Source organism: Carassius gibelio, chromosome B13 (genome assembly GCF_023724105.1).
Source record: "Carassius gibelio isolate Cgi1373 ecotype wild population from Czech Republic chromosome B13, carGib1.2-hapl.c, whole genome shotgun sequence".
Taxonomy (NCBI): Eukaryota; Metazoa; Chordata; class Actinopteri; order Cypriniformes; family Cyprinidae; genus Carassius; species Carassius gibelio.
The window spans coordinates 6187104-6213261 of NC_068408.1; the positions used below are offsets into that span (position 1 = coordinate 6187104).

General features: G+C 36.2%; 1 protein-coding gene and 1 long non-coding RNA gene across 2 annotated transcripts; both read right to left on the reverse strand.

Moving 5' to 3' along the window:
- Positions 1-462: 462 nt before the first annotated feature.
- opn3 (opsin 3) lies at positions 463-20064 on the reverse strand. The gene is made up of 4 exons (XM_052572642.1): positions 19617-20064; positions 6314-6633; positions 2793-3044; positions 463-1919 (listed from the first exon to the last, which is right to left on the reverse strand). Exons 1-4 carry the CDS (start codon positions 19939-19941, stop codon positions 1653-1655), a joined length of 1164 nt encoding a protein of 387 aa, XP_052428602.1. The 5' UTR covers positions 19942-20064; the 3' UTR covers positions 463-1652.
- LOC127970251 (uncharacterized) lies at positions 15225-16975 on the reverse strand. The gene is made up of 3 exons (XR_008156569.1): positions 16739-16975; positions 15768-15815; positions 15225-15640 (listed from the first exon to the last, which is right to left on the reverse strand). It is a non-coding gene; the product is annotated as an uncharacterized LOC127970251 (long non-coding RNA).
- Positions 20065-26158: the final 6094 nt, after the last annotated feature.

Consider the following 26158-nt stretch of genomic DNA (forward strand, 5'->3'; position numbering starts at 1 on the left):
GATCAGATAACAGTATAACATATTGATTATAATATAGACTACTGATAAGTGTAAGATTCACTTCAATGAGATGAGATGACAGGATGCTTTCAACTGATTTCCTATTGAATTGTCATCAACTGAACTGCAGTAGTCAATCTATTTAGTGAATATAACTAGATAATAGACAATGCTGCATAAGGCTGATTATTAATTGTTCCACTTTAAGATGCATTTTGAGGTGCAGTTGGTCATATTAATGTAGATCAGGACTTCAAAGAGCGAAAAGCAAATCAGAGTGAGTTCGTGATTTATTTGGAAACTTTAAGTTTCGCGAATCATTTTATTCAAATCGAGACTTGGAAATGTGGCTTGGTGAAGCTTTCGATTCAGATCAGAATTTCGAAGTGGGTTTGTGTATTGAATGGTTCGCGAACTGCGCTCCGAAGTCGTTTGTGGATAAATACAGCTCTGACTGTTAAATAATAATACATTTTTATTTTCTTCCTATTAGATTGTGTTTTATTAACATCTACACCTACCCCAATCCTAAACTACCCTTTACAATAATGCAAGAATAGGAAATGTTGTACAGTGCGACAAAAAATAATCTATATTGATATGTACATACCCAGAAGCCACAGCTGTCTCCCTTCTAGCCTTAAACTCTTAAGTCCCTATCTGAAATGATGGTGATCGTGAATCTTTATTTGATTCAGATCGGAACTTCGGATTTAAGAATGTCACTACTAAAATCCAACAACTTCTAAATTGTAACGATAATTTTGATCAAACAATTAAATGTCTGTTGTCTGCGTCATCTACCCACCAATGGCAAACTCAAACCTTTGCTACACCTCCAGTAGGCCCTCACTGCAGAACACAGATCCAGGGGGCAAGGCTGGATCCACATCTATGGGGTGGAGATGGGTGGGTTTAGGGATATGTCAGGTGCAGGTTGAGTTGGATCTGGATTCCAGGCTTGCCCCCTGGATCTCGTGTTCTGCAGTGAGGAACATCTCTAAACCCTTGCCAATCTTAAGTATATTCTCTATAACAGAAAAGTGTAAACACAGCTCTTCTCAAGAAGCAAAGAAATTTGAGGTAAACTCAACCAAGTTTGATATTTAGGGGTTCGCTCAAAGCACTAATCTAAATATTGAGCAGTAGAAATAGTGATGTTTGGCTTGTTTGTCAAATAGGACACACACAGTGCTTCCTCCAGGGGGCGCTGTGGACTTGACTGACGTTGTGTACAAAGTGCTGCAGTCTTTGACAAATATCCCGTCCTTGTACTAACATTGTGCTGCTAATCTATCTGAGCACACTCACTAATGTATTCTGCTCATGGACAGAGCAATCTAAGCTGCGGATATCTCACCATCCCATGAAACTGGGTGAAGCTGGAAGTTTCAGTGTCCGAAAAGATGGAAAAGCAACACAATTGATCAAATACTTACAGCATTTACAGTTGACAAAATTCACACAAATCTTGATTGGGAACACAAAAAAGTCTGTTTATGTTTCATTACTGCTACAACAATTAAAAAATACTTTTTTCCATAGTTATGTATAAATAACATGATTCTGTATCCTTTGTATATTATAAACATGAAATTAGTGTGATGTTAATGAACTCCACCGTCGTTCTTCAATGGCACTAGTGGCAAGTGTCAAAGCGGTCGAACTTGAATTACATTGATATCTGGTTCATCATTGCATTTGGAGGTAATATCCAGAGGATGAGTGTCATTGCTAGCAATGATAAACACGATAGAGGATGAGTTGAAGGTCACTCTCTTTTTGGGCCGGTCAGGACGGCTATGTGACATCACAATAGGGCGTACAGGACGTTCGATGCGGGCGAGGGGACGGTCCTTAATGCTGTGCTGCAGAGTGGCCAGACGAGAACACAGCATCTGTAACATGCACCTGCGAAACTGACCAATCACAAAAAAGTAAGCTTCATATACACACACACACAAAGATTATTAAAATACTTTGCACAACAAAATACTATCAGTTTTTTCTACTTCAAAATTCAATGTTTAATTCAATGTGTTGTTTGCAGATTCTTTGTAATTATTTGTGAAATTAACCAGCAATTTATGAATACAATTTCTATATTAATTTTTTTTTAAATGCAGATAAACGCTACAAAGACTTTAAACTAAATTTAATCACCTGTTTAAATACCCTGAAAACAAATTGGGTTAGGATTTATTTTTAATACTAATTTACCAGGAAATTGCTAGTAAATTTCATAGATTGAATTAAATAGGAAATTTTAAGTTAATTTAATAATCTTTATTTAAAACCTTGAAAAAAAATCTCTTTTTGCACTCTACATTCTGCTGACATCTTTATTTATTCAGTTTTACTTTAAGTATGAGACTCTGTCTGAGCAATTCCACATTTCATAAAATAAAATACTAAATTAAATGATCAATGATGAAAAACATTTAATATTCCTTTAATATTACACAATAGGAAAAAGATTTTCATGTTTCTAACTTTTTATAGTATTTTATTTTTCATTAAAAAAATCATTCTACTCCAAAATAGATAAAATGTTGTTAAACGAATTATAAAATAGTATCTAATTTTTTTTTTTTTTATCATTTATTATTTAAAGGAATATTTATTTATTTTCTTGTTACTCTACATTTATTTAAAATATCAAAGGTTATCTCTTATACAATTTGACAGTTCACAGAAACACTGTATGTTGACTTGTAAAGTTTGTATCTGTGAGGATCACCAGACCTGACTAAATAATACCCTTCCATCAGAATGAAGTGACCTCTGCTGACCTTTCTGCTCATGAAAGCGTAGATGACGGGGTTGTAGGCAGTGCTGGATTTGGCGAAGAGAGAGGGAATAATAGCAAGCGTGGGGGAGATGACACTCTTCCTGCCAAAAGCCTCCATCATGGAGACCACAGCATAGGGTGTCCAGCACACCAGGAAACAGGAAATCATCATTAAGAACATCACCGCCACTTTCTTCTCATATCGCAGAATCTTTATTGTCTGAACAGTCTGCAGATCCTGGATAGAGCGCAGCTACAGGAAAAGAACAAAGACATTCTGTCATAAAACCTCTTCATGTTAAAGAATATATTACTGCATGTCCTGGAAAAAAGAACATGGCTTTAGTCAACCTGATTTTTGATACCGTGTGAAAAAATTTGTATATCATTAAAAAGAAAAGGAAAAAAAATCTAGATCTTGAGACCTAATAAAGCTTTTCACTCAGTTCTCTCAGTTCTCAGAACTCAGTTCTGTGTTTTTTAAAAATGAGTTTTAATACAAATGATTTGAAAAGTAAGATTTTCTTTAATCTGTTTCATAAGGAAAATTAAAAACTAGAAAAGGACATGCAAAAATAATGATATGCTGCAAAAATAACATTGCTAAAAATGTGGGTGAAATTTAAACATAATACAAAATTCAACCATAAATATCAGAATTCTAAAACTATTCTAGGGAACAGAAAAGATCATTGATATATTAGAATAGAATTACTAGCACCGCACTGATTATCAGTCAAATTAATTCTGACAATAAAACTTCTCCCAATTCATACAACCATATCAACAATCTATATGTTCATAGAAAAAACTCCATAGTCAGACTATAGGCTGACATACTAAGACTTTAAATGAATATTGCACATAATGTTTGCTGATGATAAAGATATACTTTACCAAGGTGAATGGATTTGGATGGAGGTCCTATGCTGCCCTGCTTGAAAGCATCATGGTTTTAAATCTCTAATGATGCATCTTTAATTAAACACATTATGTTCTCTGAGGCATGCATTCATTCATTAATTCGTTCATTCGTTCATTCATTCATTCATTCATCATTATGCAGCTGCAAGGATGGCAATAAAATTTGCTGAGTTTGACTGAGCATCTCTCAAGATGCCTGGCATTGTGTAACTGACACAGAACTGGGTCAGCATTTGGGGGCGCAATGGTGATGATGTGAACAGCTGGTCAAAGATTTCTCCTGAAATCACTTTATCAGAAGATGGTTTCCCAACCCAGTAAAGTCATGTTTGAGCTGTTTTTCCTTTTGTCATGGATCAATTAAAACTGTCATGCTACTGACACTGCCAGGTATATACAAATCCATCGTTGATTCACAGATTTAATCATTATTTTAGATTAACTGACATCAAGAATTTAGCTTAAGATTTGCATACGTATGTATGAATTTAAGTGTGTAATTTATTGCCTTTGACTGGCCACATTTAAATAACTTTTTAATTTACGAGTTAATATTAAACTGCCCTTTGGTGGAATATGCTTTAAAATGTTGTAAAATATCAATGTATACAATTCTACTGTATGAATAACTTCAAATTGTACTTATTCATTCATGCATTTATTGATTCCCTGATTCATTCAGGTGCTTGATTCACCAATGCATGTATGTATTTATTTATTTCCTGAATCATTTATGTATTTTTTTCCAAGCAGTTCCTGGCATACTTAACTATATTTACTCATAAGGAAGAGAATAATCAAGAAACCGATCAAACACACTGGAGGTACAATGAAATCTATATATTTTTTTAATTTTCAATTTTTATTTTATTGTCTATTTTAATATATAAAAATGCAATTTATTCATGTGATGCAAAGCAAAATTTTGAGCACCCTACTCTATTCTTCAGTGTCACATGATCCTTCAGAAATCATTATAATATGCTGATTTGCTGCTCAAGAAACATCTCTTATTATAATTAACTCATATTATGAAAGCATTAATTTCTTAAAAAAACTTCTTTAAAAACGTTTAAATGATAGTGAATATTGCAGTGTGGTGATTGAAATGAATCGCAAGTACCTTGGCTGAATTGCAAAACTGTCCATATGTCAGGCTAAATAAACTCTCTCTTAAATAGACTCTATTAAATAAATATTTCCTATGCCACAGAATGACTGGAGTCTCAGGCAGGTACATCATATTAATCATGCCTGTTATAGCATAGTCAATAAATAGCATAGTCTTTTCTTTGTGTGCAAAACCTTTTGGAAAGTTTAACACACAAGCTCAAAGGCAAATGTACACATAAACTGCTTACAGGTGAAGTGTGACATTTTTGGACCACTTATAAAAAAATCATAACAGTTTTTGCAGAACACTCGCCCTGTCCCAAACATATGCCATTGGATCAAGCAGTGTTACTGTTTTGGGCAGAATGCTTTCCATGGGAATCAACCTACAAATAGCTTAATTCAAGCTGCCTCTGTACACAAAGCTAAGATAAGAGAAAAGACTGCACACTTCAGTTTGCGGTAAGCACACAATCACTCATGTTGGTGCGGTTATGTTCTCCCCCATCTGGACAGCACACCGATAAAATCTGTTGCACAGTAACTGCTGATGAAAATCGCAAGCTATTTACATACACAATCACCGTCGCTTGCTCATTTGCTGAAGGCACTTTCAGACAATATGGCTTTTAGTGGAAAGAGCCCATTAAACAGCAGCATGTCGGCACCTATGCACTGATAAATCACAGCGGCTTGACAGTGTGTTTATAAAAGAACAAGAGAGAATGATGAAGGTTAAAGACAGAAAGAAAGAAACTGTAAGGTGCCATATGCAAATCACAGATCAGAAATGAGATGACAAGTGAGGAAAAAATTTTTGGAGATCAATTAAGGGTCGATAAAATATATTTGGAATAAAATTTGAAATTGTGAAACACACTATAGTTTTTAATTAGATGGGATTGTAGACACTTTGAAGAACTGAATGAAATTCCCTTGAAATGCCATATTGGGTGATGATTTTGGAGTTATGAAACTCCAAGGGGTAGGGGAAGGGGTAAGTACTGGAGAGACTTTTGACAATCGAAATCATTAAAATAATATTTAATTTGAAGCTCAATCAAGTGAAAATAGTTCTTAAGTTTGAAACTGTTGCACCGTTTATGTTTAAAATTATTTGCGTACAAAGAATGAAAAATGGCTTGCAATACCATTATAGTACTAATAATTGATAAATTTGGACTGATAAATCGATGAAGTGGGACGATCAAGTAAGTTTGTCCTCCCACATAAATTTGAAATAGGAAATTCAACAAAGGAGTAAAAAAAAAATACAATTAGCAAATATTCAATCAACTTTGCACATGCAAAACCTTATCTATGGAAGCAATTATGAAGAACCTCCTATCTAGGTAGAAAACTCAGTAGTTAGTATGTTTCTAGTGCATCAGGTAACAGGAAATATATATCTGGTACATCCAGACAGGCCAGTGAGAAAATGACTGTTATTATAGCTAAGCCCATTGTTGCGCCTGTTCTCCTCACCATTTTCACAGTGTACAAGATGTTTCCATAACAGTAGGCCATGACACCCACAGGGACGAAGAAGCATCCGAGGAGGAAAAAGAGAATGAAGGAAGCATCATTGGGATCTTTGGAAGCCCAGTCGAGGGAGCAGCCCAACTGATGGACTTCCAGCGTGTAGCGGTTCCATCCCAGGAGAGGAGCTCCAGTCCAGGCCAAAGAGTACAGCCAGATGTGCGTGATGGCCCTCCAAGCCCAGGGGAAGTCAATGACCTTGGCATGAACCACACGGATGTAGCGCTCATACGCCAGACCGGAGAGAGTCATGATGGACACGATCCCTTAAAGGATGAGAAGAGAAATAAAAAAAGTTAAATCGATAGATACATTCTGTCCTCAAATTCTCATTAAACTGTGTTTGCCATTCTCATAATTCTTTTTTAGGATTCTTTTAGGATTCTCACTATGGCACTAAACATTTACAAGGATCATCCTGTCTGGACAAAATTAATTTTTAAAGATAAAATACGATATGTGCTAACAGGGATGGACTGGGAATAAAAAACGGCCCTGGACTTTGGCTAAACCCGGCCCAAAGCAATCAGCGTGCGGAAACTAGACAACAGTCTGTCTGCGCCATCTTTGTTTACTGTTGATTTAAACACTAAACTTAAACACTCTCTGTACTGTCAGGTATTTTGTCTTCTTCTGAGGGTGGTTTGACAAAGAAAAAACAAAATCTGACGTTGGGGCGCTTAAAAGTAATTTAAAGTTGAGCTGGAGTGAGTGTCTTTCTCTGCTCTTGGTCTAAGCTCAACCTGAATAAACAAATTATGAAATGTAAAAAAAAACAAAACAGGTTTTATTCCAAGATAGCATGGAATAGATTATATATGTTATAAAAGCATATTATACAATCTATTCCATGCTGTCTTAAAATGAATTTATTACATTAAAATGAGTTAATTCGCTCAGAGTTGCTACCCGCAAATATTAAAGGGAAAAACGGTTGATTTTCGACATGTCTTCTCCCCATTCTGATTCTATCGCTGTACGAATATATTCCCTCCGAACCTTTTTCAGTTAATCAAATTAGCCGGCCAAGGTGTTTGGCTGGCTAAAGCAGATATCACGGATGCTTTTAAAATGATACCAATTCATCCCTCTGATTGGGCTCTTTTTGGTGTCAAATGGAATGCAAAATTTTACTTTGCAGTCAGACTCGCATTCGGATGCCGGAGTAGTCCAAAAATCTTTGGCAGATATCATAACCGGTCCCCGACTATCCAAGTCTTTTTAACGTCCCAGCCATGCGTTTGCTCCTTAAAGGTATAACAAAATCATTTGTTAAAACCTATGATAAACGCCTACCCATTATTTCCTTAAACAGCTAAAAACGTCACTATGCAACGGTTTATTTTCTAGTTTTATTAACGTCCTCTTGGAAGCTTTGTTCCTAACAGCTAATTCACGTCGGAATCTAAGCATTTCGAATCTTCAAGAGATCGGTCTCTTTCAGACGTTTGCTTTTCACCTAATTTCTTTACTATTTTCTTTAAGCACTCTAAGAACGACTCTATGGGATCAGGAGTATCTCTGTCACTATATAAAAATGATTACCATTTTTGCCCTTATTCCTCCATGATTAAATATCTAAAAATTTGTCTCCGCACTTCTCTCCAATCTCCTCTATTAATTTTACCTAACGGCGCTCCCATAACTAAGGTCTGGTTTAGCTCTCATTTAGCTACGGTTTTAAAAAACTGCGGCCTGTCTCCACTTCAATACACTGGACATTCCTTTAGGATTATGCGCGGCCACTACTGCTGCTGAGCACGGAATTCCAACATCAACAATCACGTTACAGGGCAGATGGTCTTCCTCAGCATTTGAGTCCTACATTAGACCCGAACAGAAATTCATCTCGAAGGCTCAGCAAATAATTTCAAGACGTTCTCAAGGTGATCTATTTGCAAATACTGGTGGTGGTGAAATACTATTCATATCCCTTTTCTCAAAAATCTTTATTTTCGTTGGCTTAACTTAGCCTTTCTTCTGTGACTTCCCCTCCGTTTGCCTATATAAGTGCCATTTCATTCTGCAGTCTGTTTCTCTGGCCTTCCCCTTGCGGCCCGCCGGGGCTGTTTTCATTTGTGGCCCATTTCATTTGTTTTCATTTGTGGGCCATTTTTCTGCGGCCTATCGGGGCATTTCCATCCTCTGTGGCCCGCCGGGGCTTTTCTGCGGCCTATCGTGGTCCCTATCACTGTCCGGCCTATCGTGGCCCCTATCACTGTTTGGCCTCTTGCGACCCCTCTTGCGAACCCTCTCGCGACCCCTCTCGCTCTGAGGCTCTGCGGCCCTTTTCCCTTACATATAAGCCATTACTTTAGCTATAATATGATGTTGTATTTCATGTCTGGCTAATTATCTCAACTTATCTCTTTTGTTCACGTTCCAGGATCCTCTAAGAAATACTTCATCTAGGTGCGTATTACATTTTTCATTCTTTCTTTTGGGATAGGCTCCGCCCTGCCTACATCTTCGGCAGGATTAGCTGGTATCTACAATCTTCAGATCCACGCTACGGATGGGGCCTACGCCAAATTAATTCTGTTTTTCGTATGTTTTGTAAATAAATACTTCAGTGTCATCTACACCTCCCGAGTCTTTCTGGTAGAACTAAGCCAATAGAGCTCAGAGCGTGATTCATTTGAGTCAGTTTGGGAGTTCGGAGCGGGATCGCAAAATTATTTGAGTCAGTTCGGGAGTTCGTAGCAGGTTCGCGGATCATTTGCGTCAGTTCGGAAGTCGCACTGGACTATAAGTCACATTTATTTAGAACCAAGAACCAAGAGAACCCTGTCGCGGCTGTAGACGGTAATGTTTTCTCGTGGTTCATGTCACATTAATTTGGATAAATAAGTCACACCTGACTATAAGTCGCAGGACCAGCCAAACTATGAAAAAAACTGCGACTTATAGTCCGGAAAATACGGTATATATATATAATACATCCAAGTGGATGCTGCACACTGCTGGTGGTTGAGGAGAGACCCTTCACATGATTGTACAGCGCTTTGGGTGGACAACAATACACAATAAATCACTATATAAATGCATCATTCATTTGTTCATTCATTCCTTCATATAAGCTAACTATATATAATTGATAATATTAACGTTTTGTGATAAATTAGTGTTTTCATTTACAAATGAAACTAGCAAATTATTCATTTATAATTCTACTATTTATAATACTACTATTATTTACAAAACTCTTCAGGGCTGCGTTTTCCTCTGAACTAATGTAAACAAAGAAGGCTTCTGTTTGCTAGCGTCCTCCCACAAGTTAAGAGATTAACGCTTGCAGTTAACCAAATGAAACAATACAGATTTTAATGCTTTACACATCATGATAAATAAACAGCAGATGTTCATGTTAACAACTGCTTTAACTTGAGCAAACGCTGCTAATACACATACATTTGTTAATAAAGTAAATAAAACAAAAACATGAATGTTGTAATGCTATTGAATAAAAATAAAAGATCCACTCGAAATTAGAGAACTAAGTCAATAGAAGCGCTGGCAGTGTCATTTGATTTGGATGGGAACTTCAGATTGTGAATCATTTGAGTCAGTTTGGGAGTTCAAAGCGGGTTCGCGAATCATTTGAGTCAGTTTGGGGATCACGAATCATTGGGATCGCGAATCATTTGAGTCAGTTTAGGAGTTCAAAGCGGGTTTGCAAATCATTTGAGTCATTTTCTGAGTTCAAAACGGGTTCGCGAATCATTTGAGTCAGTTATTTGGGGCTCGTGAATCATTTGAGTCTGTTCGGGAGTTCGTAGCGGGATCGCGAATCATTTGAGTCAGTTTAGGGATCGCGAATCATTTGAGTCTGTTCGGGAGTTCAAAACGGGTTCGCGAATCATTTTGGGAATCGCGAATCATTTGAGTCTGTTCGGGAGTTCGTAGCGAGTTCGCGAATCATTTGAGTCAGTTCGGGAGTTCAAAACGGGTTCGCGAATCATTTGAGTCAGTTTGGGAATCGCGAATCATTTGAGTCTGTTCGGGAGTCCGTAGCGGGATCGCGATTCATTTGAATCAATTCGGGAGTTCGAAGCGGGATCGCGAATCATTTCAGTCAGTTTGGGGATCACGAATCATTTAAATCATTGGGATCACGAATCATTTGTGTCAGTCCGGGAGTTCGGAGCGGTTTCGCGAATCATTTGAGTCAGTTTTGTTTGGGGATCGCAAAACATTTGAATCAGTTCAGTTCGTAGCATGTTCGCGAATAATTTGAGTCAGTTTGGGAGTTCGATGGTATCACGAATCATTTGAGTCAGTACGGGAGTTCAAAGCGAGTTCGCGAATAATTTGATTCAGTTCGGAGCGGTTTCGCGAATCATTTGAGTCAGTTTGGGGATCTCAAATCATTTGAATCAGTTCGGGAGTTCGTAGCGGGTTCGCGAATCATTTGAGTCAGTTTGGGGATCGCAAATCATTTGAATCAGTTCGGGAGTTCGTAGCGGGATCTCGAATCATTTGAGTCAGTTTGGGAATCGCAAATCATTTGAGTCTGTTATGGAGTTCGTAGCGGGTTCGCGAATCATTTGAGTCAGTTCGGGAGTTCAAAGCGGGTTCGCGAATCATTTGAGCCAATTTGGGGATCGCGAATCATTCTCCAAAAATCAGCATGATTAAAATGTGATATTAAGTTACTACAAACAATAATTTAATTACAAATACAAAATGTTGCAGAATAATGTAATATGAATAAATAATAATCTAAATAACCTTTGTGCTATATAGAACCCCAATGAACCCTTTTTTGTAAGAGTGTGTTGTCATAACGTTCACCTTGGAGACTGAAATTTTTTTTTTTTTTTAGATCCCAGGAGCCCAAATTCAGACCCAGAACAATAAAGCCCACAGAAGAGGTGGGAGTTCAAAGGAGGAATCTTTATATTACCAAACTGCAGGGAGAGGAAGAGTAGATATAAGTCATGATATACAAGATTAACCACAATCTGATGTGATCTGACCATCTCAGAGAAAACCAGTGTTGAGCTGCTGCAAGAGCTTTTGAAGCACAGCAGCTGTGGTCAAAGAGTTCTCATGTGTTCTGATTGGTGCATGATGATGAGTGGATACCAAGACAGCAAGCAGTTTCGGCCCAGAACCGGACCACATCTGGGCCGAAACTGCTTGCTGTCTGGGTAAAGACTAGAGCAATCAAATAGTGAGAGAGTGATCTGCTCACCTGGTTATGTTCGTGGACAGGGACAGCCCAAAGCAATCGGCGCGCGGAAATTCGACAACAGTTTGTCTGCGCCATCTTTGTGTACTGTTGATTTAAACACTCAACTTAAAAACTCTCCGTACTGTCAGGTATTTTGTCTTCTTCTGAGAGTGGTTTGACAAAAAAAAAAAAAAAAAAAAAAACACTCTTGTGAGTGTCTTTCTCTGCTCTTAGTCTAAGCTCAACCTGAATAAACAAATTATGAAATGGATAAAAAAAAATATTCCAAGATAGCATGGAATAGATTATATAATATGCTGTTATAACAGTAACTGTTATAGCCTCGTCATGATGTTACCAACATTTTTAAAAGTAAAAGCACAAAATATTTCTTAATATTAGCTACTGCATGTGGCATTTTCACTGTTTGGAACGTTACTTTAAAAAAGTAATTAGTTATAGTTACTCACTACTTGTTCCAAAAAGTAACTTGTTACCAGGGAAAGTAACTATTTGCATTACTGTATAAAAAAAAATAAAAAATAAAAATAAAAGTTGCTATGTGTCAGAGAATTTGTTTTTTTTTTTGCAGTTTTCGATATTTATTGCACGTCAACAGACAGCAAGAGTTTTATTCTGCACTTCAAGTATTATCTTTGTAAGAAAAGTGTTTTTGGCCACTAGCTTTGTAGATGCGTGTTACACATTACATGCACGTTCTTGCCTTTGACCACAATGAATTTGAAGTAGTGCTTATATCTCCACCTTGAAAATGCCAGTTTTTCATCGGATTGCTCCTGACTGCACCGCATTTAACGTTCAGTAAGGTTAACGGCGTTGTAACAACGAGAAAAGTAATTTGTTAGATTACCCCCGTTACTGAAAAAATAACGTCGTTACCTAACGCCGTTCTTTTAAACGCCGTTATTCCAAACACTGGGCATTTTACAGCTAAAATGTTGAAGTTTAGCTGTTTTAACTACTGTAATCATTAAAAATGTAGCAACCTGAATATAACTTCCTAACATCATCCCTAGCAAGTAACTCTTTCTCCTCTCATGTTCCATACTTACACTGTTAACTATTTTCTTGTATTTTTACAGTACAGTACTGGCAGCACGGTTGCCAGCAAGTTACTGTATTGTTATTTACAGTAATTATACTGTAATTCAATTTACAGTACACAAGGCCAGTACTGTAATTGTACAAAACAGTATTTTACTGTATTTTTACAACATTTTCTCATTTTAGTCTGCTTCTGCTGTAATTAATACGGTATTGTACTGCAATATCTATATTGATTCATTACTGCTAAATATTACTATATTTTTCAAAATAATTACTAATAATGTTAATATTATAATTATAATATGTAGTTATTTCAGTATATAAATATGTAGGAAGTAATATTATAATTATACTTCAGAATACCCGTGCAAATCAAAAGACAACCCTAACAATGTTCTTGTCAAAAATGTTTTATTCAATCAATTAAAACTATTACAACCATTTCATTTAAAACCATTGAATGTTCAGTGCATCAGCAATTCACAGGTATTAATGGCTTTTAAAGGGATAGCTGACACAAAAATTAACATTCTGTCATCATTTACTCACCCTCATGTTGTTCCAAACCTGTATGAATTTATTCCTTCTGTTGAACACAAAAGATGAAAAAGATGAATGTTGGTAACCAGACAGTTGATGGTAGCCTTTGATTTCTATAATAGGAAAAAAAAAAAACTATAGAAGTCAGTGGGTGCCGTCAGCTGTCTGGTTACCAGTATTCTTTAAAATATCTTCTTTTGTTTCCAACAAAAGGATGAAATTCACACAGGTTTGGAACAACTTGAGGGTGTGTGAACAATGACAGAATTTCCATTTTTGGGTCAACTATCCCTTTAAGTTTGCACAAATGTAAATGAAACAAAAAACATACAAAAAAAGAGAACTTGAGGATTGTGTTGAGTAAAAGAATGACAAATGAGCAATAACAACTTAAAACAACAACAACAAGTGTCCCATTAACAGTGGGTGGTGAGTGCAGGCTTCAGTTTGAAGTTTTCCATTCAAACTCCATCAAGGACCGAATAAAACCATTAACATGTGTGTTGATGGCTGTCACCTTCCTCTGCACCAACCTCTTGGTCCTCTTGCTAACTCCCTGTCTGGCAGTACACTTTAACTGTCTGGCATTACCATTTTCAGGGGTGATTCTGACCAGGAACCTGTTAGCAATATCATACCAGTTAATAAATATGTTTAAAAAAAAAAAAAGACTAATGCACTCAACCTTTTTCTCAAATTCCTCCCGTCCTCCAACTTTTATTTCTTACTCAACTGTTGCACACATGATTTAAATACAATACAAAAGTGTAATGCAGAAAGAAATTCACTTGCCTCTGAACAAGCTCTAGTGTACAAGCAGCAGACTCCTGGTTCTCGATGTTGAAGATGTAGTAGCTTGCGAAAATCACTGCAAAGGCGGTTATAAATGTGTCACTGCTTTCCAGTCTCAAGATAATGTTTCCCTCAATTGATAGCATCCACTTGGATGCTGTCATAATTGATTGTCCTGAAAATGAAAGAACACAATGTTAATTACCTAAAATGTTTTATTCCAAAAACAACATTGTCAACAAAGTCCGTGAATGACTTAACTACATTCTTAAATGTTGCAATTTATACATTACTGTTTGTACACATTCATAGAGTATAATAAAAGTGAATAAAAATACTTATGTTGATACAGCTGTGTGTGAGAGAGTGGGTGTATGAGTGTGTATCTGTGAGTGGATATGAGTGTAGCTGTAAAACATCTGTGCGTGAGTATGTACAGTATGTGTGTGTGTGTAGCTGTACAAACATCTGAGAGTATGTACAGCATATTTACGTGTTTGTATGTGTGTGTGAGTGAGTGGGTGTATGAGGGAATATGAGTGTGTACAAGTATGTATATGTAAGTAAGTTTTTGTGTATGTGAATGTGTGTGTTTGAGTGAGTGGGTGTATGCATGTGAATATGAATTTGTATATGTGAGTGTATATGAGTATGTAGCTGTACAACTATCTGTAAGTATGTACGTGTTTGTATGTGTGAGTGAGTGGGCGTATGAGTGAATATGAGCATGAATGTTTGAGTGTCTGTGAGAGTGTGTTTATTTGAGTATGTTTGTGTTTATGTGAATGTGTAAATGGGTGTATGAGTATGGGTGTATTTGAGTGTAGGTGTACAAACATATGTAAGTGTGAATACTGTTTGAGTATGTTTGTGAGTATGTGTAAGTAAGTGAGTGTATGATGGTGAATATGAGCTTATGTGTGAGTGTCTATGAGAGTGTTTATGAGTATGCATATATGTAAGTGTGTGGGTGAATGAGCATGTATGTTTGAGTGTCTGTGAGAGTGTGTATGAGTAAGTATGTGTGTTAGTGTGTGTCTATGAGAGTGTCTGAGTTTGTGTGAGTGAGTTTACAAAGTGTGTGTTAGTGTGTTCCAGTGTGTATGATATGTTTGATATGTGTGTGTGTGTGTGTGTGTATGCATAAATAATAAATTGTAGTGAAAAAGCACATACTTACCAAGCATAATGAGCCTGGGTGTGTCTGGCATCACCTGCTGTGCCTCAATGTCTGCCTGGGTTGCCTGACCTAAACATATTAAAACAACATGAATCAAAGTACAGAATATGAAGTAGCTACTATACATAAAACATGAGTATAAGGAGTACAACTTGTCAAATATTGTCAGTGATATTTTTCTTTCTTAAAATACTTTTCCACTGCTTATTTATTATTTAAATTTCCTATCTTAATAAAAATATTTAAAATATTGTCATTGCACAAAAACTCAGGGGGAGTACAAACTTTTTCATGTCCTTGTAGGCAAAATAAACAATAGATGTGTTTGAGATACTTACATCTGTCAGTATGAACAGGGATTCCATCGCCTCCCTGAAGAAGGCCATCAAAAGCAGGACAACTGAAGTCGCCATCAGATCTTGGTCTTGTAGGGTTCTTGAGTCATTCTCCATCTCAGTCAGCAGAGACTGAATCTCCCCTCTCCACTTCAACTTCTGATGCTGGAAGAAGTCTCAATCTGTGTAAAAGATGAACCAAGGTCTTAGGGGTTTGAAGAGGCGTGAGGATGAGTAATTAATGATGGAATTTTCATTTTTGGGTGAAGTAACCCTTCAAAACATAGTATTAAAATGGCTAATACTTACAGAAAACTCATTCCCAGGCTGCAAAAATAAGTGGCCCACACTGTAGAGCTGTAAGAAATCAAAATAAATTTTATTCAATTACGCGTTACTTGCCGTGGATGTATAAGTTAACACATCACTGTATTTCATTCATTCCAACAGTACATCTATTATATAGTAAAAAATGTATAAGCCTCTGTTTCTAAATTTTTTAAAATTTTTACACTTTTTTTTTTTTTTTGGCATGCATGGGTCTTTGTTGACTAATAGATCATTATTAACTTTAATAAAGGCAATTTATACCTTTATACATATTTTTTATTAATCATTATTTGTCATTGCAATCGCAATGCTACAGAACTGGGTCTCCCGCCTAAATTAAATGAAATCCCTGAAGCCCAAATCACATATTTACGTTGCAGATGAAAATAACATATTTTTAAAGCCTTTTTTAGATTATTATTTTTTTGTTTCTAAACGACTTATTCAAATAGACCGCGACGCGCTGCAGCACATCATCCGGGAAACAGTCACAGACTGCAAATCTTTTTAGCAGTTGGAGCACAGTGTCTATTATAATACTATAATTTCTTGGTGACAGGCTCGGATCGAACATTATGGAAAGGATCCCTACAGAGACATATTAGTTATTAATCCTACCAGACTCCATTAGCAAATATAGTAATTTTACCTCACAGACCATCGTAAAACACACTACATTAAAATTCGACATAAACAAAATAAAACTCACATTAACCATCTTCAACAATCACTAGGTCTGGTTTGGTCGAAAATAAATCAGGTATAATTCGCCGAGTTAACGTTAGATGAAAATACGGGACACACGATGGAAACAGCGAGTAATGTTAGACATCTAAAGTTAACTCTCTAACGGTGTTTTTGCAACGTTCGCTGGCTAAACTTCCACTGTCATTTCACACTAAAAGCTATGTACTCCTTAAACCTAATTATAAAATTTAAAATTAACTTACCAAACTTCCAGATTTCCACAGAGAGAGACGTTCAGACATCTGTAAGTGAGCTGCGGCAGTTGTGTTGTGACGTCGTCTGTCAGGTGACGCGCTGTTTACAGCAATTCTGTATTATTGCCTGGCATATTACAGCCAAGTTACAGCTAGGTTACAGCAATACTAAAATATTCTGTAAAATGTTCCCGCTCAAACAATATTACTCAGAAAGCAATGCAAATTACAGTATTTTACTGTAATATAAAAATGAAGTATTGTACTGTAGGTTTTTACAGTAATGTGCTGCTAAATCTACAGCGACATTTAACAGTGTACTATATTTTCCGGACTATAAGTCACAGTTTTCATAGTTTGGCTGGTCCTGCAACTTATAGTCAGGTGCGACTTATCAAAATTAATTTGACATGAACCGAGAGAAATGAACAAAAAGAAAACATTACCGTCTACAGCGGCGAGAGGGAGCTACCACTGAAAATATTTAGCGCCCTCTCGTGGCTGAAGACGGTAATGTTTTCTATTGGTTCTTGGTTCTAAATAAATGCGACTTACAATCCAGTGCGATTTATATGTTTTTTCCTCGTCATGACGTATTTTTTGACTGATGCGACTTATAGTCTGAATGAGGTGATGACTGCGTGCGTGGTGGGTAGTGGGCAGGCCTGCCGCCCGTCCTGGAGTACCAGTCGTTCTCCAGATCACACAGATGGCCAGTCCGCCCCTGTGTGCTAATGGTACTAGATGTGGATTCTTTTAAGATTCTTAAGACATATATAACCATGTTTTTGAGAGATTTTGAGATACACCCAACTATAAATATAAACAACATTACAATAAAAATTGGCATTAATGATTTTCTGTAAAGCTGTGCATTGTGAAAAGCGTTAAATAAATAAATAAATAAAAAGCAATGAAGCTCTCTTTTACAGAAATTAAGCTCCCAGCAAACAGCTTCACGTTCAACAGATGATGGATTAGTAATTGGTATCATTTCTAGAAGTAAATAACAGTTTCTCTGAACTGCAGTATCTGCAGAGACTCCTCTGGCAAGAAACTCACAGACACATTCCCCCAATTAATCAAACATCCACAGTCCTCTGTGACAGAGGCAGGCCCGCAGGGAAGCAGCACTAACGTGTTTCCTCTCAGCTGTCAGATGTATTCACACAGACCTCTTTTTACTTCTCATAGAACTGGGATTAGTAAATCTGATGTAGAATATAATGCAGTATTGCACACTGAGCTACATCAAAACTGTTTTTATTTAAATGAGTAAGCTCTCAAGGGAGCACAAATGGAGGTCATAGACACAAATGTTTTTATCAAACGCAGCCAATTTCACATCTAAATGGGTCAAAGGAGGCAGTACAGAAGCAATCATGTGTGATGATAATATCTGGATTTAAAATAGCATCAGGTGTGACCTTGGGGGAGCAGATGCCTAAAATGACCATCTATCTTTCAAAATGAGATTATGGTATTCTCCTCAAAGCATAATCTCTCACAGATGCTTAGTTGATCTTCTGCTAGATATTTCTGGACCATTAAAGTGCAATTATGTGTCTCCATTCAACCTCATCTTTCCATGCGCCAGATGGACTTTTATTCCAATAAATGTGTCATAGTTGTTTATGGATGCTTGGATTGTTTCTTTGCTTGTTGTTGTAAATGGTCACATGATCAAGTGAATCAAATTAAGCATAAATGTTCTTAAGACTGTGAAGCTATCTGATATGATTAGATGAGGAAAACATGCATTTCCTTTAGATAATTTGATATGCTCTAAATAACTTGAATTAGATCGTGCTAAATGAGTAAGATGTTCATACGAAATCATTTGCTGTAGGAAAGAATTGCCTTTTCCTATTAAGACAAAGCCCCAGTCTCTGTTTAAAAAAGATTTCTCAATAATATTTCAAGTTCTCAGATTTACAAAGATTCTAAAAGTAGCCTATAATCAAGTCAGAGACCACAAAATTAGCTCAAGTCCTTGCAAGACCAAATGTTTTGAGCTGCTATATTACATGCAGCTCTTTTAGTTTTATTACCAGCGCTTTCGCTGCATAGCTCCTTCCAGATGATCTGCCTAAAGCTTAAGACTGTACTACAAAGTGTTGTTCCCATAGCTTTTTTGAAGTTATTAATAAAATTTGTCGTGAGGTAAGTATCAGAAATCCTGTCAGAATCGCTGCCGCTCTTTTGTCGCGACGAGTGAGAAAGGTCTCGCGCGCCCATTCAAAAAGTCTAGACATTTACAAAGCTGAAATAACGTAAACACAATTGTATTAAGCAAAGTGTCTTGCAGTTATGGTCAACAACGTCTGAAGTAATGTCGCTGTTCACTGCGTCGGTTCCAAATAAAACGTTATAGTTTATTTGTCCGGTTTTGTTTCTGTGGTAAAGCACGTTATACCTATTTACCCACTAGGAATGAAGCAGCAACGATAATTTCTAATATTGTTTTTAAATAACTGTACTTTCTGGACCATTTCGTAGCGCCAAGTTCCGTAATGCAGTCGAAATGCTTCGTTATTTGTGACATATCGCAGCGTTTTGTTTCTTTTAACATTTTCTCTGTTTAGCTCATACGACCATATGACCACATTGACAACTGACCGAGAACACTTGTAAAAATTACGAAAAAAATTCAGATAACAGATCAATAAAATACAATATAAAAGACGAAATGACAGCAATGACCAAACAGCATTAGGAGACAAACACATTGGCTATTCAAGGTCTGACCTGTCTTTCTTGATCTAAAGAAGTAAACATTGGTTGGAAATAAACATGTAACGTTAGGCTACGAACGACTTTGTTTGAATTCAAAGTAGGCTAAGCTGCTTGAAAACTTGGGTGACTATATCGATACATTAGAACTGACCGAATAAACTGTTGCTGAATCCATCCCAAACACATGTGGCAGAATTAAAGATCCATCTTCTTTTCACGCACGAGACGAATGTGAAATTAACTCCGGTGATTGACACCAGCAGATCGCTGACACTTATATTCACTATTAACAAATTAGTTGGTGTTCGGAGTCTCTTGAACCTGTAGTAGAGAATAATCACGATGATATTATTACAGAAGCCCAGGACACCGATAGATCCGATGGTGAACGTCAGGAGTTTATAAGTCTCATCGGCGAAAATATAATCATAATCCCCAAGGTTAGTCTCAGGTGATGTTTCATTTAAAGAATTCATTTCTTTTCTAAGTGAATGCCCAGCATGGTGACTGAAAGTGTCCCGATTCAGCGTCCTTCCAGAAGCAATCCAGTGATTGTAGTTCAGTGTGTCAGTAAGGTTGAATTCATCTCAGAAGAAAAATGTCACCTGCATCCAGAGAAATGCACGAAAGTTCTTGCTGGAGAGAGAGAGAGAGAGAGAGAGAGAGAAGAGAGAGAGATGGTGATGTATCTACTCTGTTGTTTTTAAAACCTATGACAGTAATGGCAACATTCAGTATTTTATAAGCTTATATGAAGTGTAGTGATATAAAGCAGTATTAAATGCACTGTTATGGTGCTTATGATTGGAATGGTGGTAATATTATGAAGAATAACAACAGTGACAGTAATGTTCAATATTTAATGTGCTTTTATGAACACTAATGGCAGTATGAGTGATATTCAGCATTTAATGTATTTTTATGAGCACTAATAGTCATGATATGGAGGCTAATGTGCTATTAAGTGAACTGTTGTGTTTAGTATTGGACTGTAATGAGCAGTCTGTTATGTTGAATATTTATAAGACAGACTAAATAAATCAGCTAAAATAAATCAGCCATTAGTCATGAAAAGGTTATGAACTTTCGCATTTAATTCAGGGGGTCAGAGAGAAGGAAGTACAGTAGGTGGTCAAATTAATACAGTGTAATATATTTTAAGTGGGCTTCAGAAAAAAATAAAAAATAAACCAACCCTAAGCTACAGTGGGAAAAGTGTGATTTTTTTATCAGTGGATTTTTAGAGGATCCCATGGGAATGTTTGTTACTCAGATTCATCTGGCACTGGTGAAGAATCAGACTTTAAAATTAAAGCAATCAAGCTCTACAAACATTCCCTCCAAAATTGGAATTATGAATATTTAAAAATACAGTTCAACAACATATTAAGCTTTAAAAAAACATACCTGTGTCCATTTTATACTAATTAAATAACCTCAGACAACCAAAAAGGTGATGCTTTGACTCCCTTTTTTCAATTACAAACATGCAAATGAAGCACAGGTGATTGGAGAGCAGCATCATGATTAATAATGCCCCTGCAGCTTTCAGCCGTGAAGGCTAATTAAAGTAATTTATGCCTGTGATGACAAAGCTTTTTTTCAGCATTATTACTCCAGTCTAAAGTGTCACATGATCCTTCAAAAATAATTTTCATATGCTGTTTCCAAACACAGTATATATATATAAGTCTTATGTGAGGATTTTGATTTAAACCAGAACTGAGGTTTCACAAGAACCTGAAATTGTGCAAACTGTAAAATTATTTCAGAATAGAATAGAATAGCCTTTTATTGTCATTGCACTGTGAAGGTACAACGAAATTAGGGGTGCTCCATCACCCATCAGGAATACATAAAAACAACATACATAAAACAATGGCAGACAAACAAACAATATTCACTCATAAATATAATAATTTAATATAAACAGTAATGAATATGTGCAAAATAGTATAAAAAGTATATATAAGCAGCTTCATATATTTCAGCAGCTTGCATTCGAAACTATGATATTTTTGACACAAAAATGTGTTTCATAAGAGGGTCTTCTCAGTACAGCTCTACTTTTGTGTAGAAAATATTCCTTGTTGATGAACTGGGTCACTGTTCCTAGGATTTCTCCCAATTGTCCTAGAACATTCGTAATATAAACCATCTATTACGTACAAATCTGAGTTCTTATTGGAACATAATCAGAGGATTTTATCAGCATTTTATCTTCCCTGCCCAGTGATATTTTTTACAGCTCCCATTAGTTTTTAGAAGAAACTGTGGAGAAAGATTTGATTTATTTACAAGCTTTATGAAGGACTTGTCTCTGAAATCAGTGGTAGTGTGAAAACAAAACAATAAAGGCGAGCTGTTGTAGCTGTCAGATCTCATTCACGCTTGTGCAAACTCAAAGAGAATGACGCACATGCTCTGACGAAACACCTCATCACAGATTGTGGCAATTAATAACTTAAATTCTAGTTGCACATCATACGGCTTCAGAAGACTAGGAATTTGAATCATTTTTATGGTGCTTTTTTTGTCAGTTCCTATATATTTGCTGTATAGAAAGGAGCAAGTAATACAGGTTTAGAATTTCATGAGGGTGAGTAAATGATTAAGAATCTGCAAAAAAAAAAAAAAAAGCAGATTTAATTGCAATAAGAAAATGCTATTTCAGTCTCTCTGCTTCAAAATGTCATATTTAACTCAATGCATTACTTGCTATTTATTTGTAGTAGTGAAATTTACAGCAATTTTTGAGTAATAATTGTATCATTTTTTTCAGCGTGTGAACTATTCCTTTAAATGCACATTTTGCAAACTTTTGAGAAGGTATGATTTAACTATTGATTTTAACAGGTTCATATGGCTTTTTTCATGTGATAAAATATCTAATGTTGATGCCCTCATGTAGAAACCCTTGATGATTAAATTCTGTATGCTGTGTGTTTTCATTAATTACCTAGAAAATAGTTTGTTCCCCTCACATACTCGTCTGACTCATGTCTCTGGAAACTGGGTCATTTCATTCATGCATATACTCTTTTTTTCTCCTCTCTCTCTCTCTCTCTCTCTCTTTCTTTTTAATAAAAAGCAAATTATACTGTACAGTTTACGGCATAGCACACCGACTGCTGAATGGAGTCTAATTATGAGGAGTTGGGATGTGAATGAATCCCTACAATCCCTGACGGGAAATAAAACTATACACTGTCCCAATTCTCTCTCTCTCACTCTCTTTGTTTTTTGTCATCAACACCCCTCCTTTTCCTTGCATGCACAGGAATGTTTCATACACCCAAGCTCATGCATGTTAATGCCATTCTATGTTTAGGCGATGGCATGTCTGCCCTTTCCCAGGATGATGTACCAGACTTCATAGATCAGAGATCAAAGCTGGGATGAATGTCCATGGGGTATTGGTGGAGAGGAGTTGTCAGACAGGCAAAAGGGAAAGTGTGAAATTTTTCTAATTCTCAATGAAGCACTTTTTACTTAAAAAACAGCTTCACAGCTGCATAACATCACTCTCATAGAACCAGGAAAATTAGTATATACTGTACACTGCTCAAAACTCGCGTTTGAATCCTTTAAATATGTAAATGTACTTACAGACTGTGAGTCAGAACAGCCGGAATTGTAGTCTACTCTCCCAGGATCAGGAAACAGTCATATGACCCCTTTAAAAAGGAAGGTCTGAAGAACAAATACTGTTGAAACTATGTATAAGATGTAAGATAAGATGTATCTTGTTTCCTTCTGTCAAAACGACTGCATTGAACATACCTGTATGGAGTAGTCTTTTTTTCATAAGTTTGCATGCCTATAACTCAAAAAAGTATTAAAGATATTTCAATATGATTTTGGTCCTTGAAATATCTTTCCATTTTCAAGGCCATATATTGTTCAGTCCCAGAGATATGGGGATGGCAATGAAGCTCCATATTCAGATTGTTGAATAATACCCATTTTTAGTGGTTGAAAACCAAATCCAATATCCAGTGACTACTCATTTTTCACTGGCAATAATTTTGATCAAACAATTAAATGTCTGTTGACATGTCCCTACCAATACCTACACCCCTGAGTCCATACACTTCAAAAAATAAAGGTGCTTCACAATGCCATAGAAGAACCTTTTTGTATAAATTGTTCCATAAAGAACCTTTAACATCTGAAGAGCCTTTCTTTTTCACAAAAGACACATTTTATGCATGAACGCCTACAAATACTAAAGAGAGCACATTAACAGAGATTTTAGTGGAGTACAGTTTAGGTTTAAAATAAAATAACACCATTGCTTAGAGTACATTTGATATATTCAAAGCAACATGTTGACATTTTCACTGATCATATGTGTGTTTGCGTACATCCTGTGATTCTACTGATTTGACTTGAGTTATGAGCTTTTATTCATGTGCGTCTCTTAAATGGCTCAACCAGGTTGGGTCACAAGAGTCCAAGCACTTAGTAATTTCTCACACTGAGTGATCATGACAACAGCCTTGAGGCATTCAAGACTTGTGTGTGCGTTTTTGACTCATTTTATTTGACTCCCCTTCACTGTGAGCTTTTTATTAATGTAGGACACTGAGGACATTATACATATAATCACAGTTTTATTTGTCTGTGTAGAACCACAATGTTCAGCTTCTTTATAGAATTAGAAAATAGAACTGAAAACAATGTGACCTGTTTATCAGAGATTCAGCTTTAGATTGCTGTTTGTTTGTTGCTGATGACTGCCCAGATAATGTGTGTGATATTGACTGTATTTTGTTAGCTTGTACTTCAGTGTTTTTGCCTGCAGCAGTTAAACTCACAATAAGGTCTTGTTTTTGCTTCAGTTTTAAGACTTTTTTTTTATCATAAAATGATCTGAACAGCATGAAAGTATTTCTCCTTTAGAGGAATAGTGTGGTGATCAAAGCAGCAGTGTGTTCACTGGGGGTCTATTATAACAGTTTAGTGTGCGTGGTTAACAGAGCAAAACAAATTCTTGTTCAGGTCATTATTGAGGTTTTTGGATAGACAAGTTCAGCTACAGACTTTTATACTGGAGGTCAGAAATGTTTTAGTATATTGACTTGGTACCTAATAATATAATAGTGTGGGTGGCTGTCAACCAACCGTCATACAGAACAAAACATGAAAGATTTTACATTGGATGTCTCCTTTTATACAAAAGAAGAACCTAGTTCTAAATCATAATTGTCATTAGTGTGTAAACATGCTACACAGAAACAATGTCATTTATCTGAAAATGGACATTTCACCATGTCTAAAATAATATATTTCATTATGTTTTGATAGTATCTGCTGGAAATGACTTCTGTTTTAAAATATGCCGTTCCCCAGAATTTTTGATCTGATCAGAGCATCACATCCTCAGAAAGCATATGATAAAATAATGATGACACGCACGCAGCCCTGTTTCATCTTCTGGCTCCTTCACATCTGTCTATCTCTCTGTGTCTCATTCTTGTCTTTCTTTTACCTTTGCTATAGCATAAAAAGCCTTTACTGACTCTGGTTCCTCAGAGAAACTGTCACTCTCAAGTGTGACTCTTTGCTCTGTCATCCATTAACACCTCAGCAAACACCATCCGTACCCTGTTCCTGACATCTCATCGGCTGTGCTGCTGTGGTTTAAGCTCAACACTAGCTGAGGGCATTATTCTGAGTCTCATGACATTGTGGTGCATGTTGTGTTGAAAGAATCAGCTGAACTTATTCAGGTTATGATTGAAATCTCTTCAATTAAAATCAGTATAGAATTTTTTAAATAAACAGTTTAAATAAATAAACAGTTAATGTGGAATAACTTCGCTAAACTGAGTAAAGGCCCAATCAGGCCAAGGTTTATAACATTAGCAATACGTTTTAATAATCCTTCAAATTTGATGAGAATAGAGGAGTATAATGATAATCACACAGGGGAATAATATTTTTGGAAACAGTTTCAGTATGATTTTATTTTCAAGATGAAAGCATTCACAGCCAAAGACTTTTAGCATTTAAAAGTGACGAACAATAAAACTTCTGCATGTGCTCATTAAGAAAAGAGCATTATCTTATAGAAGCTTGTTTTCACTACTGGATAAAAAAAAAGATTAAAAAGCTCAAATGACTTTTCCCCCACACATATCTCACAATTCAGGTTCTTTAAACTCGCAATTGCAAGAAAGCCAAAATTGTGAGTTAAAAAGTCGCAATTATTTTTTATTTCCTAGAAAAGAGTCTGAATTCTGAACATTCTTCCTCAGAATTGCTTTTTATAGGAAAAAAAAACAGGATAATTTGATATAAATAAGTTTTGAAATACTTTCGATTAACTTGCATTGTGAGGGGAAAAAATTCTGAATTGTGAGATAAAAAGTTGCAGTTTTATTATTCCACTAATTTTGAGGTGCAAGCTCAGAACTTAAATTGTGAGATACAAAGTATATCCATATTATCGTGCATTGGTGTGGATGTTAATGCATCGTTATAGTTATCTTTCTCGATGTGAACTGGAAAGTAAATGATTTTCACTTTTTGAGGGAATTATACCTGTCTTCTCTCTCTTCTTTCTCTCACAGAGGTGCGAGCACTTACCAACACATACTAATTTTTCTTAGTTTCTCACCTTTCATTTTTCTCCCAGCTCAGTGAAAGGATTAAAGAATGCCTGTTCTCTTGTCAACTGAGACATGA

Coding starts and splice junctions, on each gene's coding strand:
- opn3 (XM_052572642.1), bottom strand. CDS start 19,941: ATGAATTCTTTAAATGAAACATCACCTGAGACTAACCTTGGGGATTAT. Junction 3,045..6,313: donor TCTTGTACACTGTGAAAATG/GTGAGGAGAACA, acceptor CTTTTCCTGTAG/CTGCGCTCTATCCAGGATCT. Junction 1,920..2,792: donor ACGCTTTCATGAGCAGAAAG/GTCAGCAGAGGT, acceptor GTGATTGGTCAG/TTTCGCAGGTGCATGTTACA.